Source organism: Sphaerodactylus townsendi, linkage group LG12, assembly GCF_021028975.2.
Source record: "Sphaerodactylus townsendi isolate TG3544 linkage group LG12, MPM_Stown_v2.3, whole genome shotgun sequence".
Taxonomy (NCBI): domain Eukaryota; kingdom Metazoa; phylum Chordata; class Lepidosauria; order Squamata; family Sphaerodactylidae; genus Sphaerodactylus; species Sphaerodactylus townsendi.
In genome coordinates, this window is record NC_059436.1 from 36,657,092 (window position 1) to 36,674,791 (window position 17,700).

General features: G+C 43.6%; 2 protein-coding genes across 6 annotated transcripts in view; one reads left to right on the forward strand and one right to left on the reverse strand.

Annotated features, from left to right (window-relative positions):
* Positions 1-7,265, forward strand: part of GOLGA1 (golgin A1) — a 31,754-nt gene extending 24,489 nt beyond the window's left edge. For all 5 annotated transcript variants that reach the window (XM_048512907.1, XM_048512905.1, XM_048512906.1 and 2 more), the window contains 7 exons: positions 455-557; positions 1,246-1,394; positions 2,790-2,948; positions 3,528-3,587; positions 4,645-4,791; positions 5,364-5,450; positions 5,830-7,265. In XM_048512907.1, coding sequence (XP_048368864.1) covers positions 455-557; positions 1,246-1,394; positions 2,790-2,948; positions 3,528-3,587; positions 4,645-4,791; positions 5,364-5,450; positions 5,830-5,910 — 786 coding nt within the window. In that variant the 3' untranslated portion in view covers positions 5,911-7,265. The remainder of the gene's footprint in view (positions 1-454; positions 558-1,245; positions 1,395-2,789; positions 2,949-3,527; positions 3,588-4,644; positions 4,792-5,363; positions 5,451-5,829) is intronic.
* A 374-nt stretch (positions 7,266-7,639) lies between these two features.
* ARPC5L (actin related protein 2/3 complex subunit 5 like) lies at positions 7,640-15,978 on the reverse strand. Its single transcript, XM_048512914.1, has 4 exons — positions 15,712-15,978; positions 12,191-12,263; positions 11,693-11,869; positions 7,640-8,278 (listed from the first exon to the last, which is right to left on the reverse strand). Exons 1-4 carry the CDS (start codon positions 15,873-15,875, stop codon positions 8,216-8,218), a joined length of 477 nt encoding a protein of 158 aa, XP_048368871.1. The 5' UTR covers positions 15,876-15,978; the 3' UTR covers positions 7,640-8,215.
* Positions 15,979-17,700: the final 1,722 nt, after the last annotated feature.

Sequence of the window (17,700 nt, forward strand, 5' to 3'; positions counted from 1 at the left end):
AAGATGGTGTGGTATCCCTGTCTCCAGAGACCTACCCTAGGGAATCTAGAGCATCCACTGAGCAAGGCGATTTGTGATATGACCCCAAGTGTGTGTGGAGGTCCTGCTCAGAAAGCAGCGAGTCTTCAAGCATAATATGCAGAAATAAAAACATACTAGAGAGGGATAGCAGTTTTAAGTGACAAAGGGATAGACAGTAGCTTTGGATGAGCTTACAGGGTGCAGAGAAGAGGCTGATTCACATATGTTCTATGAAAAGCCGTCTGTGCAAAGAAGTGATCAGGACATTCCAGAGCTCCGTCCTTGGGAGGTAGTGATGGTTGTTCGTACACACGCGAGTTGAAACAAGCGATTAAAAATGCAAATCCATATGTGAACTCACCAACGGTCGCGGGTAGAGAATTTGTCAAATAAAGAACAGGAGCCACAACTGAACCTCTTGTTTTATGTTTAGGTTGCCGACTTGTTCTCGTCGTTGAAAGAGAAGGACTGTCTGATCAAGCATAAAACTGACACACTGCTGGAAAAGGAAGAAGAGCTGAATTGCTTACGGCACGGTGAGGCCCCACAAATCCTGACTACTGTTGGCAGAGTGACCGCGCGGTGATCTTTGGCCCCCCTCCCTCCTCCTCCTGTGACTCTGATGCCTCCTGCATGTTCAACATGCGCACATTTTGAGTTCATTTCTCAAACCTCTCGAGAGTTCTCTGGCATTTGCTTGCTTTCTGACGATGGTGATTGCCTATAAATTGTGTCCTCTGGATCCATAAATATTTAAGCAGGGGTGGGGCACTTCAGGCTTTATCCTTGACTCATTTCAACGCTTAGCCTTGGGATGTATGTGGAAAAGGTATGCCTGAACCTGTGTGAAGTGCTTTTTTTCTAATTACCAACAACCAGTTTGGGATGAAGGAAAATTGCAGAGGGCTGATCCGACCAGCATTAAGCTCCTTCAGTACTGCCTGTAAAAGGAGTCAGTGCATGAAGTTTCTGGTACTGCTGAATGGAACTGCCCAGACTCATGCGTCTTTGGTGATCCTCTCTACTGTCCCAACAGATGCATGGCAAAGGAACTATTCATCTGGAGATGCTCTAACTTGCTTGGGAATGCTTTATGCTCTGCTTGGATGAGGAGCGAAGCAGCATCTGCACTCCCAACATCCCTACACGCATATTGGCCTAGTGAGCTACACTGCTGGAAGCTGTTTCACTGAATTGACTTCTTGCTGTTTTCTTCTGCCCCAGACCATGAGGAGCAGATGCAGCAGTTGCAGACCGACTTCGAATTGTGCCAGCGACAGGCTGAGGAGAGGGAAGCTCTGGTCGGAGAGATGATCACTTTGCAGGAGCAGCTACAAGAGCAGTTGGCATGCAGGCTAGCCAGTGAGGGCCAGGTGAGCAGACATGCCTCCAACCTGTGGCAGGGAGTACTCACAGTGTGCCAGAGGATTTCTGTGGGATACTTCCCCTGAGTCCCTTTGCTTAGACCAGGGGCTCTGCAACCTGTGGCAGTTGGCCATGCTGGCAGGCACTGATGGGAACTGTAGTCCATGAACATCTGGAGAGCCACAGGTTGCAGACCCCTGGCTTAGACTCTCCTGCTTCTGATTGTACATTGTCGTTTACCATTAATGGACTGCTGGGAATAACTTCTGTCTGAGTCCCTGGGAAGCAGCAGTGAACCTCCAGTTTCAGAGGCTTCAGAGACAATATACCTAGCTGACATGGCAGGGTGGGCAAAACTAGGGGAGAGCTATTGCTTTCGCACCCTGCTTATGAGCTTCTTGGAGGACTGTGGCTGGTCACTATTGGAAAGAGTGTGCTGAACTAGTCTAATCCTGTGAGACCTCATGTACATTAGACCGTATTGGTTAGACCTGACTCTGTAAGGCATCCCTCATAGCTTCCATCCTGGGCCCTGTATGTCATGATTTCACGAGAGCTTGGAAAAGCTGCACAGTGCAATATTGGGCACAGAATTCAGCTTTGACAAGGTCAGCTTTTATTTTTAAAGAATATTTCTAGCTGGATGTTGTGGGTTTTCTGCTGTGTGACTGTGGTCTGGCAGTTCTTGCAACTATGGCAGGCATCTTCAGACGCATGTCATTGCAAGATGTGGCACAGGGGTGGAGTGATTGTGCTGATGGGTGTATGTTTGGTTCACCTCACAGGTGGGAGGCGGGTTCAGGCACATTTGTATATGTCTGGGTTGAATTCATTTGCATGAGGAATAAATAGGAACATGGAACATGAGGAATAGGAACGGATAGATCACAGCCCCACCGTCTGCAAAACCCACAACAGCCCATTGATTCTGGCTGTGGAAACCTTCACATATAGTACAGAGAGATTTCTGAAAGTGACTTGGCAGAGTCTTGGTGAAGTTGGGGTGAACTGGCGGAGAAAGATTTCCATTTGCCAGGCAATTAAGCTACTGTGCCTTGTATCCTTACCTTATTCTGAAGTGAGCAGAAGTGAAATGAATGAGGTAAAACAAATGCTCAGATTTGCATAATTTATCTAGGTTGCAGAATTGGCACATAATTGATTTAGCATATATCTCATCTTGCTTTTGTTGTTGATCTGCACGAGCTGTGTCCATGTAGCCTGGCTCTACTAAGGCTAACATGTGATCCAGAATAGCCATTCCTTTGGTCTCGGTGCCTCTTTCTCTACCCCTCTATCATGCATACATGGTGAGAAGCAGCTTTGCTTTGTGTTTCTGAATTGATGCACAGCACTGTTACTGTTCCCATCTTGCTCATCCTGGATCCTTTTTCTCCCAATAGACTGCTGGGTTGGAGTTGGCATCCAAAGCCTTCAAAAAACAATTGCACCCTGGTGAGGATGGAGAAGGGGAGCCAAACGGGGATGTGGCTGCTGCAGACATAGTCCAGCTGCAGAAAGAGAACTGGGAATTGGGGCAACAGGTGGCAGAGAAGAACAAAGTAAGGATGCAGTTGATCGAGAGACTTGTAAACCTGCGTGATGCCATGCTATGCCAGGCTTTTGGTCCGTGTAGTTCTGTTGCCCTGTCTGACTGGCAGTGGGTCTCCAAGGTGTCAGGCTGAGCATGATATTTCCCAATACTTGTTAATTAGAGGAGAGGATTAATGGTAAAAAGCCCCTTTGCATGGAGACGATCCCCAAAATCACTGGATATAGTGAGCCAGAATAGGTTGAAACATCCAGAGATTTGTTCACTTGAGTAAACAGGCTCCTGGATTTAAAAAAAAAAAAGACCTGGGTACACCTGCAAATCCACAGCTTTCCATCTTGCATGGTTGTTTTGTTGGCATGGGAATATCTTCTCTGTACAGAAGTGCCAGATGTTCCCATAGAGGATCTGTTTCATTTCCTAGTTGTGTGGCTGCTTTATATAGATAGCTAATAATAGTCAAATGGTATAAGAGCTCACTGGCTTGTACTAAGAACTAGTGGCCTCCCTGAGAAGCTTCTATAAAAATGCTGGGTTTGATTATTTCTGGCAGCTGAAGTGTCATGTCATCCCTCCCTCCCCTGTACAGGTGATCAAGCAGTTACAGCAGAGAATGGCAGAACTAAAGAAGACGCTACAAAAAGAACTGGTAAGCTCACCCCTGAGCTGCCCACCAGCCTAAATAAGAACTCTTTCAGCTCTGTGCTTCTGCAACGTTTGAATGTTTATGGAGCTGTAGCACTGTCTAAAGCATAATAGCTAAAGTGGCCCAGTCTAATCCTCTACCACATCGGAAGTTCTCTTCCAAACTCTTCCTTTATACCATGGTTCAGCAGAATGGCACATAAAATGACAGGGGAAGCAGATATCGGGCTTCTTGATAAACTTGCCTTTTTTGGAAAAGGCAAGTATATAGTCCTTGAGATAGCAAAAGTACACTTCAAACTACGTGAATGGTCTGTGCTGAAATCTCAGGTGCCATATACGAGGCTTAATATGATTCCAAAGATTGGGTGGGGGGTGATAATCAGTGGTCTTACCCCCGCTGCAGCTACCACAGCCAGGATAAGTAGTTGAAGACAGCAACCATTTTGGAACGAATTATGCAAAATAAGAAAACTAGGCAAAGTTGTGGATTAATAGCTTTCCTTGGGGCAGAAAGTTGAATTGATGCCTGGAAGCTGAATGTTTTAAAACAGTTTGCTTTTCAACAAAATACGTTCCCATGAGAGGCAAAAACTTAAATCGGACCATTAAACATTTAATGTGGTTCTTTTCATTATTGTTTAGGATTTTGATTGTGTATGCTGGCAGGGGATGATGGGAACTGTAGTCCATAACATCTGGAGGGCCGCGAATTTGACACCTATGATCCTTATTGGTTCACCAACCTATACCTTTAATGGATCTGAATCTCACAAATCAGTGGAAGCTAATCAGCCCCTCAGATAATGTCTATTCAGTTGCAGCTTCCAACTCTGTGAACAGGCATCACTGGTGGACTATCTGGAGGTGATCACAGGCAATGGAAGACTGCGTTCCTTTTCTCAGTTTGTTTTTTCTAGCAAAGAGGCAATTTCCCTTCTCACAAACAACTTGCTCTCATGAAAGGGTTGGAGAAAAGCATGTAGTGGTACCTGGTGTCAATTAATGGCAGAATGTACATTTTCACTGGGCCTTTTAATCTGGCACTATGTTCCTTTCAGAAAATTCGCCCGGACAGTGAGGTCCCAGAAGTGCCCAATGCTGCCTTGACTGTGACAAACAACTCAGACCTGAATGACTCTCGGGAGATAAACTTTGAGTATCTTAAGCACGTGGTACTAAAATTTATGTCCTGCCGGGAATCAGAGGTAAAAAAAAGTTGCCTAATGCTGTTTTTGCTATTTCTGTCCCTCTCTTCCCTTCCACTATGTCTCTGAAGAGTTCCGTACAATGCCTAGTTTTTTTTTTAAAAGAAAACAAATGAAAGCAAAAGATGAACTCAGATAAAGCAGCTTCATTTATGTGTTTACCTTGATGGAATATCTGCCTGCCAGCAGGAGGCTGCTCTTTAGCTATCTGGCCTTGCTTCCATGATCAAAGCTGAACGTCTTCTTCTTCCTTTGTAAGTCCTGGTGACTATTCAGATGTGTTCAACAGCCCCTTCTGTTTATGCCCTCTCTGCTAGCTGCAGATATCCTTTGTGACAACCCTGGTGTGGTGGTACAGCCTGCCAGTGGCATAGAAGGCAGCACCCCCATTGTTGGGGTTTTATAGAGCCTAGAACACTTTTTTCCATACATTTCTCTGGACTAATTTTTGCTGGCATTATTAGTTTTAAGATCAGTATTCAGTCTTTCTAGACTGCTGTTTATTTTTGTTTTTACAAGTTTCCTTGAAATGAGATAAAACAACTCCCTGTGGCTCTGCTGTTGTGTTTCAGGCATTCCATCTAATCAAAGCCGTGTCTGTTTTGCTGAACTTCTCTCAAGAGGAAGAAAACATGCTCAAGGAAACCCTAGAATACAAGGTGAGGCTAACAGCATAAGAACCCTAATTTCAATTAGAAAAGTAGAGTACAAGCTGAAAAGGTTTAATTTCTTCTTCCCATGGGGCCTTGATTCAGATTATAATTTACTTTATTCCTACATGTCTGTTTTGGCCCTGGGATAATGATTCCTGAGCTTCAGTAGACAGAAGTTTTCTCCTCAGAAAAAGGGAGCTAGAATTGAGGATTTTGAAGCACAGGTCTCTTTCTCTGCTTTGGGGTATCAGTGGCCACTGGAAGGCTGCTTTCCAGTTGATGCTTTGAAAAAACAGAGGGCCTTTAGCGCAAAAGAGCTGCTGTGCTTTGCCCAAGACTACTTTTGAGCTACAAGTATAATGGTGTTGTGCTTTCTCTCTGCCAGATGTCCTGGTTTGGATCCAAACCATCTCCAAGGGGCAGCATCCGACCTTCCATTTCAAGTCCCAGGACCCCATGGTCATGAAGGGCCCCAAAGAACACACAGCCTGCCCTTTAGTTGTTCTTTCTTTCCAGGAAAAGGATATTGCCCTGTCAATTGAGGTGTGTCTTAATTATGTTCACTATGTACTTTATATAAGAACTGTTTACAAAACTGTACTGTAAAAGGGAGTGGGATTTTCTACAACTGGCCCCCTGGGTGGGGTTGGAGGGACCCACAGAGTCGTTTGCCCTCAAAGCCTTGTACTGCTGAAAGTGCCACTTGTGTGGCAGCCGTGCGTCTTCACTGGGGTGTGTGCGCATTTATATTCCTGTCATCACAGAACGCTTGCGTCATTCCTGACAGTGTAAAGTGCTCCAGGGCTGGGAAGCTCTTCTACCTTCTCAGACCTGTTTGCTTATTAACATGGCTGCTGGAAAGAGCATATTTGAATTTCTAGCAGGGTAACACAACTTTTTCCAGAGTTGGCCACCTTTATTTTTCTTAAAGAAAAATAATTCTAAATGGTCTTTATGAGATAACTATTCAGTTGCCTTTCAGATTAAACTAGTAAGAGTGTAGCAAAAGTGTACAGATGGGAAAGGGTGACACTCTGTCTTTGAGCTCTTCCCCACCTACCCACCCCCCGAAAAGTGGGAGCATAAAGTTGCGGCTGAAGCAGAGAGGAGCTTCTGTTTCATCTGCAAATTTGCTTTATGGGGGCTGATGTACCATCCTTAGCATGGTACACCATGGTGACACAAGCTGCTTCATACATATCCTAGAACTTATTCACATTCTGTCAGTGGAAGCAACATGAATAACTGGTGCTTTGGATGTGAATTTTTAAAAAAGCACTTACAAGAGGGTTCACTGTAAAGCAGAAACGGATCTCAGTTCAATTTCCCCCCCTTTAATAACTTAAAAGCAAACACCTAGCTTGGAAACTACAGCTTAACTAAAGTATACAAAACGAGACTGTGTGCTGTACTAAAGCCTGACCATGTGAAACGGTGGCTTGCAGTGCTATAAGAACTGCACATTGCTAGGCAACAGTATTTTTACCAACTGCTTGAGAAACTGAACCCGTTACTTTGCTACATGGAGAAATGCAGAGTAAAATTTCCAACAGACCCAGATTTAAGGCACAGAATAGAAAGAAAACCTCAGATGCCTCTCACAGTTTAAGTGTTGAATTTTTTTTCAGCTATTAGAGCAGGCCTGTGGTTGCGTGTGTGTGTATATATTCATATACTGATGCACTTTTTCCTTGTACAAATAATACATATGGAATGTATATAAAGCCTTTTTACGGATACTTGCTATGTACAGAGGGACTCTATTATGTAATGGCTTGTAGAAAGCTAATTTGTGGTGCAATACATTTTGGATGAAAACTAGAAGCTGCCTTGTTGCTTTCTTACTTGCTACTGCTAAGTTGTGTGTTTCACCTAAACACTAACTGCTTCTCCCACCAGCTGAGAACCAGTTTCGACCTATAAGTGTTGCTCCTCAAGATACTGGAGTGGTGCCATTCGCTCCTGAAATGTAGATTTTATATCTTGCCTGATAACTGTGAATACTTGGCCTTTAGTGTGATTAAGTCCCCGCTCACAATTTCTGACTAGTGTGACCCAGGACAAAAAACAATAAATCTGGTATTTCAACAACCCACCCAAAACTTGTGAGAAGGTAAATTGGGTCGTTTGCATGTGAGGAGCTTCAAGAAGGCAGAGGACGAACCATGGACTAGCGCCCAAGGACATTCAAAATCCATCATGGAATATTATTTATTCTAACCATCCAAGAACTTCTAGATAGAGCAGCAGGCACTTTACATGAAACAAACTCTGTATTTAGTCCAGCTATTCTTACCCATATATACAACTAGCCCTCTTGCATAAGAAAACCCTCCTCCAGCTTTCAAACCAGCTTCTTGCTTCTCTTGACACCCCAGTGCCATCCCTGCCCCCACCATACACATTTGTTAAGTTTAAATTAAGTCTCACTTATTCACCCAAGCACGCGCGCGCACACACATTGGGCCAGAACAGCCACCGTATTGCGGACAGGCACACACGTAAATACCACCCCCATTTCTGTTTGCAGCACAAATTGCAAGTAGTCCCTTCCCAGCTTGTGAATCTGATAATCAGAAAACATTAATACACTGGGTTTCCCCCACCACTTCTAGGGTTAAAAGTACTTGTTCCAAGAGGAAGAGGAGACTCCCAAAGTATTTCAGTAGATTGTGGACGCTAGAAGGGTAGTCCAAAATATCAGCATAGGCAGTGCCGCCTCCTGGCTCCAAAAGAGTTCTTGGTGTCTTGATTCAAGTGAACAGCGTTTGTTAAACAGTTTTTCGTGCAGTAAGAACTCTTACTATGGATCCTAGTCCACCTACTGCTAATGCCTGAAAGGTGAGAGAGAGAAAAGATGTTAGTTTAGAAGGTGGTCCACAAACAAGCAAATCTCTCTGAACATACGAAACATCTCCACATGCTCCAAGGGACTTTAATCTCAATACTGCCCCAGGTTTCACAAAACAGTTTTTACAGCACTTCTCCCTGGTTCGTTCTTTTGACTTTGGCAGAAGCACCACTTCTAGCCAAACCCCTGGCTGTATTAGGCCACTGGTATATGAAACCAAGTTTTTTATCCCTATTGCTCTTGGACATAGGTAATGCGGAGCTGTAGGAAAACAAGTCACTTCCCTTTAGGACGCAGCAATGGGAGCTTTCCAAATCAAACGTCTAACAAACTTGTTATTGCTTCTCTTGAACATTACACACAGAACAACCAGTTGTGTTGACTACACCTGGAGAGTCTATGCTTTTATTACAAAGTGAACTAAACAGAGAACATGAAAATTTCTTCAAGAAAAAATAGCACATTTGCTACATTTTATGCTGTTCTGGGAAATTTGTAATACCCTGTTTCCCTGAATATAAGACATCCCCTGAAAATAAGATGTAGTAGAGGTTTTGCTGAAGTGCATCCCCCAAAAGTAAGACGTAGCAAAGTTTTTGTTTGGAAGCATCCCCTGAAAATAAGACATAGCGCACCTTTGGGAGCAAAAATTAATATAAAACGCTGTCTTATTTTCGGGGAAACACAGTACTAACTTTCAGACTCTTCACATGAATGAGAGAGGCAATCAGTGCCAAATGAACCCAGCTCAAGACAAAAGCACTCTTACGTGCATCTAAAAAGACCAATTTCTTTAAGTGTATGGCTATAATGCAGGCTCTGACCCCAAGACAAAAGGCTAAGGGACAGCTGAAGGTGAATCTGTGTGACAGGAGAACAGAAAAAAGTGCACATCTCATTTATTAGAGCTCAAAAAGTAATTTGTTCTGTAGAAGAGCGCTATGCATGCAATGAGAAACTCTCCTTATCATTTAAGGCATCTATGTGGAGCAGACACTTTGTAGTCAACACCTATTTTATGTATATGCGTGGGAAGAAGATATCAGTTTTTGCAGTCCCGCTAGTGAAACTACTTTGAGCAGCTACGACTTCCTGCGTTCAGACATCAGTATTTACTCATGGCAACTGTAAGAAGCCATAGCAAATGGCAGAGCTTCTATCTATGCAGAATGACACAAGTCTCAGAAGCTGTTCCAAAACTTTTGGAAATGCTTTACTGCTCTGAGAATTTGGGGAGGAGGGCTGTAACCACGCAGAGAGAGAAACGCTCAGCAGTCTTTCTGCCTACCAAATACCAGTTGTCTGGCTTCACAAAACCACAAGTGCCAACCTACGTTAGCCACAAGCTGCTGTTTCCAATGGAAACAGGACAGAACGCAGAAACTCTCTCCATGTTGTCATGAGAACAGAGGCTGCAAACGCCTACTGGTTTGTCTGCAAGAAAAGCTGCATCTGTGAACATCCACTATTGGGCATAATTCCACCAATAAGCCTTGGAAAGCTATTAATAGCATAGGCCATAAAGTCCTCATCATGCCAGCATTATAGGGCTAAGACCACAGTTCTAAAGATGCTTTCCTCAAAAAACCAAATTACGTGTACCAGGGGTGGTAACTAACCTGTCCTCCCTAATCAGCTGGTCTAATCCAACCAAGCTACTGTCCTTTGGCCAAAGGAAGAATTAAGAATGAAGGTAGAGGGTGTTCAACATGAAAATTATTCCACAGCTCTTATATGGAACTTCAATGTGGCTCCTTCAGACCAGTGAGAATTTCGACCATCTTTTGTGTCAGTTTTTGCAATGAATTACAGGAACCCCAAGATGTGTAACTGGTGTAACTTTAAGGTAAGACCCAGGGCCAGTCTCTATTGAAACTTAAATATGACTGCAAACCTTTAAACATAAGTTGAAGGTTATCTTTTCAACAAAGAAGGCCTGCTCCTTAACCTTGGCCTAGCCAATGATGACTTATTAAGACTTGGAAAGTACATCTCTATTAACGATTAAGAGATATATAAAACGTTTAGATTATTTTAGTTCAATTATATGAGCTCAGATAACATGCTCCAGTAAGTTCTTTGACATCTTTCCATCTCTCAATATCCCAACCTTCGTTAGAAATCTGACATTCCCTGTTTATTGTAGAGCATTTGTGCTTGAATGTCTGAATGCTGCCTCTTTGGCAGTCTTATATGGGAGCTACTGTAACCTGCCATATTCAAATAGGCTCTGCAATACGATCTGAAATAAGCTGACTCTTCATCCCACCTGATTTTGAAATGCCCTCACTAGAACTCTAATTGTAATTCATGGATTGCCCCTATTTTAACTAAATTACTGTTCACCGTAATAAAGGGTAATATAGTCCCCTATTTGTTGATGATTAGAGACCCAAGGATCAAGTTGAAAGTGGCAAAGTATCTCTCTTCACAATATTTTCCTTAAGGAAATAAAGATTCCTTATTTGCTACTGAAGATCATTAGCTTGAAAGAACCAAAGTAGTGGTCAGGTTTTCTTACACTGCGCCACTTCTGGCTGAATGTGGAAGTTTGCATCCTCTTTGGTGCTGAACAAGAGAAATGCACTACATTTCAATTCTACTGCAAGAATAAACTGGATTTTAAATCCATGATGGAACACCCAGGCCAGTGTAAAAAGCAATAAAACCATCATAATTTACTGGCTGTTGTGGCTTTTTCAAGCTGTGTGGCCATGGTCTGGTAGTTTTTGTTCCTAACATTTCGCCTGCATTTGGCAACTTCAGGGGCATATCATAGTAAGATGGGTGTCTCTCACATCTTGCCGTGACATGCCTCTAAAGATGCCAGCCACTGATGCAGGCAAAATGTTAGGAACAAAAACTACTCAACCATGGCCGCACTGCCCAGCTGTGATCAATGTTCCTTACTGTTAACAGGCATTAACTTGTGATGGATGTACTGTGTGTTAGACTTCCATCTGGCACTTTACAGTATTACCACTAGTACAAAAGATTCCTTGGAAGCAGCGAGAGCCTTCTTGCCCAGAATCTCCTGTGCTGAAGCTTAACTTTTCCCCACACCTTCTCTGTGGGTCTTGTGGGTTGGAAAACAAACCTGTGGCCTAGGTGGATCTTATGCATTAGAGGTGCTAAAGCTTTACTGTGGAAAAAAACAGGGGCAATTCTAGAAATCCTCTGCTCCCTATTCCGAGATGCCCTGAACTTCTGTACAAATTGTTAACATGGTACAACTTATCATCTTTAATAACCTGGCCTACTCCGCATCCAGCTAGACTAGGATCTGGACTCTGAGCACATGTGGAATGTTAACAGATAAGCAAATGATCATTCAAAAACCAATGGCTATTTAGCCTGCTGAACTCTGTATTCAGACTGGAGGGCAGAAGTCACATACCTTTTCATGCCACTGGAGTAGTATTGCACTGCTATTTTCTGTTGGTTTTTCAAATCCTTTATAAATGTACTTCATTAACAAATCAATACCATTTCTGTCTAAGGTGTTTACCGCCTGTTCTATCTCGCTGCCTTTAAAAGAAGTGAGGACCTTCATCACCACTTCCTGGGCCCGCTCCTGGAGAGAGATGCAAGGAGAGTGAGACCACAAATACAGCCCAAACCCATGCCAGCTATTTCCTAGCAACTAATACAACAGGGAAGAGGCCAGACCCAAAGGGATCTTAACAAGGTTATTTCATCTCACTATGAGCAGCTACACTGAAGAAGCATGAACTCTGGCAAAAAGAGGATCCCACAGCAAGGCATCTATTACCCATTAGGAAAAATGCCATACTTTTGCAAGGGATTCTGAGCCCCAACTGGGTCATGCCAGTAAGATCTGATTTGCTGACCTTTTATCATAGTGATGCCCAAATAGCCCCAAGTCACTACTTACCTTTGCCGCTGCATTTTTAGTGTTGATCGGTGAATTCCGTAAAGCCATATGGAATGCTCGGAGCATGTCTCCTGTGCAGCAAAGCAAGTTAAAGAGCCAACCACTGAGCAGACAGAACCCATCAGACCAAGATTAGACCCTCAAACTGGGCTTTGAACTAACTGCAGTCAGTGCTCTTTCAGCATTTATAGGTACTGGCTAGCTAGACCCTAGGCAGGGAATCATGTAATCTTATCCCCACTATGAAATATTGAGGCTTTCAAAAATAAAATTCCTTTGCTCATTTCTAAATGATATTTTGTGCCTTACATGTCTGATTATATAAATCAGTGATACTCACAGTGATTGACTGCAGAGGTTTTGGTGTTGCACTAGATAAGAGAAGCCCTTTGCTATTGTGCCTGGCACAACTACCCTTTTTATTAACAGGACAAATAAGACAAACATTCCCACTATATTAGTAGCAGGATTATGTTGTTTTCCCACTAAAAAAGCTGCAGAGTTCAAACAGAAAGATAACTGTCCACAGGCCTTGTCTTCCAAGTGGTCTCTTAGTAAATGCAGCTATCTGGGTTACATCCCAAAGAGACTCAAGGCAGTTATTTTGAGCATCTTTTTACTAGCTGGGTTCTAACATCTCACTGCAAGCTGTATCAACCTGCCTAAGACATTTTTTCAGAAGCCATATCATAGTATTCACTCCCTATAGTATCACTGCAGGATTTGCAAGATTGTCAATATTGATTTTTTAACTTCAATTCACCAATATTGACAATCTTGCAAATCCTGCATTAATTATAACCAGGTTGTCTTGCTTTACTCCCCACGGAATGGAGACCAGCTCCTAAATTGCACCCACACCACCACTTCAGTGTTTTTCAGACTTCCTACCAGCAAGGAATCCCTTCTGACAAAATGGGCTTTTGTCCACCCCATTGTATGCTATAACAAACAACCTGCCACAAGGTTGTTTACATTTATCTGCTTAAAAACGAAATCATATGTTTTTGTTCTGAAGATGCCAGCCACGGATGCAGGCAAAATGTCCAGAGAAAATGTTACTGGAACAAGGCCATACAGCCCGGAAACCCCAGTGATTCAGGCTGTGAAAGCCTTCGACAATACAAAATCATATGTGTTGCAGATTCTTTATACGCTGCAGGAGACACCAGAACTTTCTATGTTTACAAAGTCACTGGCCAACCTGTTGGGCCTCCCCATTGCCTTATGTGAACTGAATGAGTTGTGAATTTCAAGGAAACATACACATGCGAGACAATTCCAGAGGGATAGCTAGGTTGGTCTATTACAGCAATACAAAACTGAAGTCGTGACACTTTAAAGACTACCATCTTTATTCCACACAAAGTACAAGCTTTCATGAGTTAGAGCTCACATCTTCATATACCATGAAGGATACTTGTCTACTATTACTAATCTCCTAGAACTGGATTCTTCAGAACACAGACTTAAAGTCACTGCATAAACAGCCGAACTAAAAAAAATGGAATGTGAGCCACATAATTTATAATGCTTTCTCAGTGTCAAAAAAATTAACTCTCAGAGAATGCAAAAAATTCACTTTTGGGAATTTGCTTTGATATTAAGTACGAAGTTGTCCCAAATGCTTGCATCAACTTAACCTATCCTCAGCAAAAAAATAAAATAAATAAGCATACACTCCTACATACTCTGTTTTCAGAAACACTTTTTCTAAGTAAATAATGGTAGGAAAGAGCTGAAAAAATGGAAATTTCCAAGTAAAGGATAAATGCCATCCTTCTAGAGCTTTAAATATACTGAAAATGGATCTCAAGTTGCTTAGTGTTGAGGTCCTCAACTATTTATTTCTGCTCTTCATTCTGCTGTTTTGAGCAACATGCCATTCTTCCTTACAAAATGTTTAACCGAATGAAGTTATTTGGAATTGGGTGTACACAGCCCAAATTATTATGAGCCATGATCCCTCAAAGTAAATGAACAATACCATGAATAAAAAGCATACTGTTTGCAGCCACAAATGCAATGCCAATCCCTCTGATTCTGTAACAGTCCAGTATTACCACTACTTCAGAACACGTTAGTTGTCATAGTCATCTCAAAGGTATTAAGGAGGGAGCACAGTCACACTTCAAATATTTTTTCCAGGCTATCAGCAATCCCCAGCAAGACATCAGTCCTGCACTGTGGTTGCTACCCAACACTCTTTTGCAGCCTTCACAGTTACTAATATTTTAAACAGGCTTTTTTGCCCCTGGGAATGAAGGAATTGGCAGCTATCTGACTCACCTTCTGCTCTATATTCTAAGAAACAAAGGCTCCTCTCTCAAATTAGCAACAAGCAGAACAGCATCCACTGACCCTAGCCAGCCAAGACAAGCCCACCCAGACATGATACTTGTTAAAAGCCGGTAAAACCAGTCCTGTCTTGCTAAACTTGATCCCATGCATGATGGATATACGCATCACAACCTTACCCAGATTCGTCATTGGTGGCACACCATGGGCAGCTAAAGGGTGGGGCTCATCACATACCACACAACCCTGCCCTGCTACTCTATCACTTACTGTCCACCAGATTAAGACACCTGTTTTAATTCATACCGGTTGTTGGACACTCCCAAGTCATATGGGAGGCAAGAACCTGCCAGACACACCGCTACAAACAGCAACCACAACACCCTGAACAGCTTCCCAAAGTCTGCAGTTAAGCACAGCTCAACTGCCTGAAATTGCCTTAGCGTGCCTTTCACCGTCTTAAACCTCCAGGTCCACCCCATCCTGTGTCAAATGCTCCCAATCGCAAGGTTTCACCTTTGTTGCAGAGGGATGAACAAGGGCAAAGCAGATGGAGATCTCGAGGACCAGTTCATCAATACAGTAACAATTACAGAGAGGGCAGGAACAGCATGACGGGTACTGCCACTTACCTACACAACTAAGACAATCTCTCGGATCATCATATTTTGCAAACAGCCATTCAACTGGGGTAGGTCCTCTCCGCACAATCGGGCATGAAAACCTTGCCGTTACTTTCCCATCCACACCTCAGGATGCAAACAACGTACGTTGACACATAAAGGGAAGAGGCCTAGTAAATTCTCTCAACTCACTTTCAAGGCCGACACCTTAAAGTTATCCAGGAGTGTACGTTTCTATTAAAGTGGTTCCAACTCCCATATAACCCAAAATAATGGGGAGCGAGGGAGGGAGAAGAGACAGATGCAAATTCTCCATAGAGAAAACATTTCTAAGTGTACTAAGAGGGAAGGTGAAGGCCCCCAAGGTGTGAGAGAAGAGAAATGTAGACCGGAAAGGGAGAGGATGCAAGGGGAGAGAAGAGGACGCCCAGAGCATCGAGGCAGCGGCAGAGGAGAGAAGGGAAAAATGCAAATACACGGGAAGGCGAATCCCTCCCTATGAAAAAAGGGGAAAAGATCTTCCTGGGGGAGAATCTGCTACTAAGAGGTTAGCAGGTGTGTGGGGGGGTCCTCTTCTCCCCCCACCCCGAGAAAGGATATTGCCGCAGCGCCGCCTCCACCTCCGGGCCGGGGCCTCCGTCAACCTCCGAGGCGCCGGCCCCAGTGCCGCTCTCGGCCCCGTCGGGCTCCTCCACGAAGCGGTTCTCGTCGAACTGGTCGATGTCCAGGCGGCGGAAGCGCGAGGAGAGCGAGTTCCGCGCCATGACAGGCCGCGACGAGGGAAGGCGACGTGAGGAGACGACGGCCCCGCGGGCACCGCTTCTATCACCGCCACCGCCACCGCCGCCTCCAGCCCCGACCGGAACCGGAAGCTTTCCGAAGGATGGCAAAGGGGAAATGTGACTAGCGGACGCGCCAGCCAATCCTCATCGCAGGATAAGGGGGTTCGAAAAGGGAGGGGCTTCGCGTCAGAAACTGTCGCTGAGGCCTGAGGCGCGCCAGACGGGCGCTGCGCGTTGCTGATAGCAGCTGGTCGCGTTACGAGGTGTCAAACTCGCGGCCCTCCAGATGTTATGGACTACAGTTCCCATCATCCCGATGATGGGAACTGTAGTCCTTCGCATCTGGAGGGCCGCGAGTTTGACACCTATGGATTAGATAAAGATGTCAATTGCATCGCCCCAGGCCGTTTCCAATTAAACCACAAAATGTCATTCGAGCATTAAACACAATAAAGGAGGGGGGGGGGGGCTGCGCTCGCTGGCTCAGGCGTAGCCCAATTCCCCCCGCCCTGATTCAGTCTATTCGCTCGACTTTCTACATGGAAACGAGGCTTGTCATGTCTCTGGCAATCGTCGTTGAAGCTATTTTTAGTTACAAATCAACAGTGATCGACAAGCAGCCCAAGACCAAGCTACCCGATGAGATGAAAAATAATAATTTTGTCAATTGCATCGCCCCAGTATTGTATCGAGTTCTAAATCCTACTAAATACAAATACAACTAAGAACTGCAAGTTTAGTCATCTCTTCTGGTCTGGCTTTGTTCCGACAATTTATAAATAGACCATTTTTGTACAAAGAACCTGTGCATTTTGTACAAAGAAACTGTGCATTTTTCCCCCCTCAATCCCAATTCCTTACAAAATGTTATGTCCACTGCATGGTCGATCAACATCTACTGAACCTGACCTTAATAGCTAGCACACTGATTTGTTTTCCCACTGACAACTTTGCAGGTACCATCAAATTTCTGACAGCCTGAAGTGGATTGGGCAGTGTAAAAACCAAGTTAAGACTCTTGCTCACATTATACTCGACTGTCTGAGATATGTGGGTATTAGAAATTTCTCTCCCAGGCTGGCCCTAGGCAAATCTGAAAGAGACTCTGACAATTCTGTTGTGGGGTTTCTGTTAAACAATACAGATGCCGTGCTCTTGGGAAAAGTAGCAAAATTTCTTTTACAAGTAACTGAACTTTCTAAGTAATGTCTCTGTGTTTTGATCATATTCTTGCTTTGTACATAATAAATGTCTGGTAACGTCCCAGAGCTTATTTTATATGCCTAATAAAGGCTGTTGGACAACCTGAAGTACCAGTCCTAACTTTGTCATTTCTTATATGGGAACTGCAGTTATTTATGCCAAAAATGTATCTGTTTGTTCTAGCTTCATCCAGAGACGGCTTCAATCAACAGAATCAAAAACTGCTGCCAAATCTAGAAGATCTAGATCCTTTCTAAAGCCAGCTTGATGTTGCAAGATGATGTTGTTAGAGGTCTTACAATCCTCTTACTTAAGTAAAAGGTGTTTGCTGTATCATTTGACAGCTATATAAAGCAGACTGATTGATCAATAATTCTGAGGATCTTATTTGTTCCCCATCTTAAAGGAACCACAATGCTCCATTTCCAGTCGGATGAAAGGGCACCCAACTCATTTATCTAAGGGAATACACCTATCAGAAAAGAAGGTAAAAACAGGAATCGACCCGAACACTTTTACTGGCCACATTTCAGACCAAATCACTGTTTCAACCCTTCAAAAGACATCATTTTCAGTGCATTTAAAATAGGTTAAGGCAACTTTA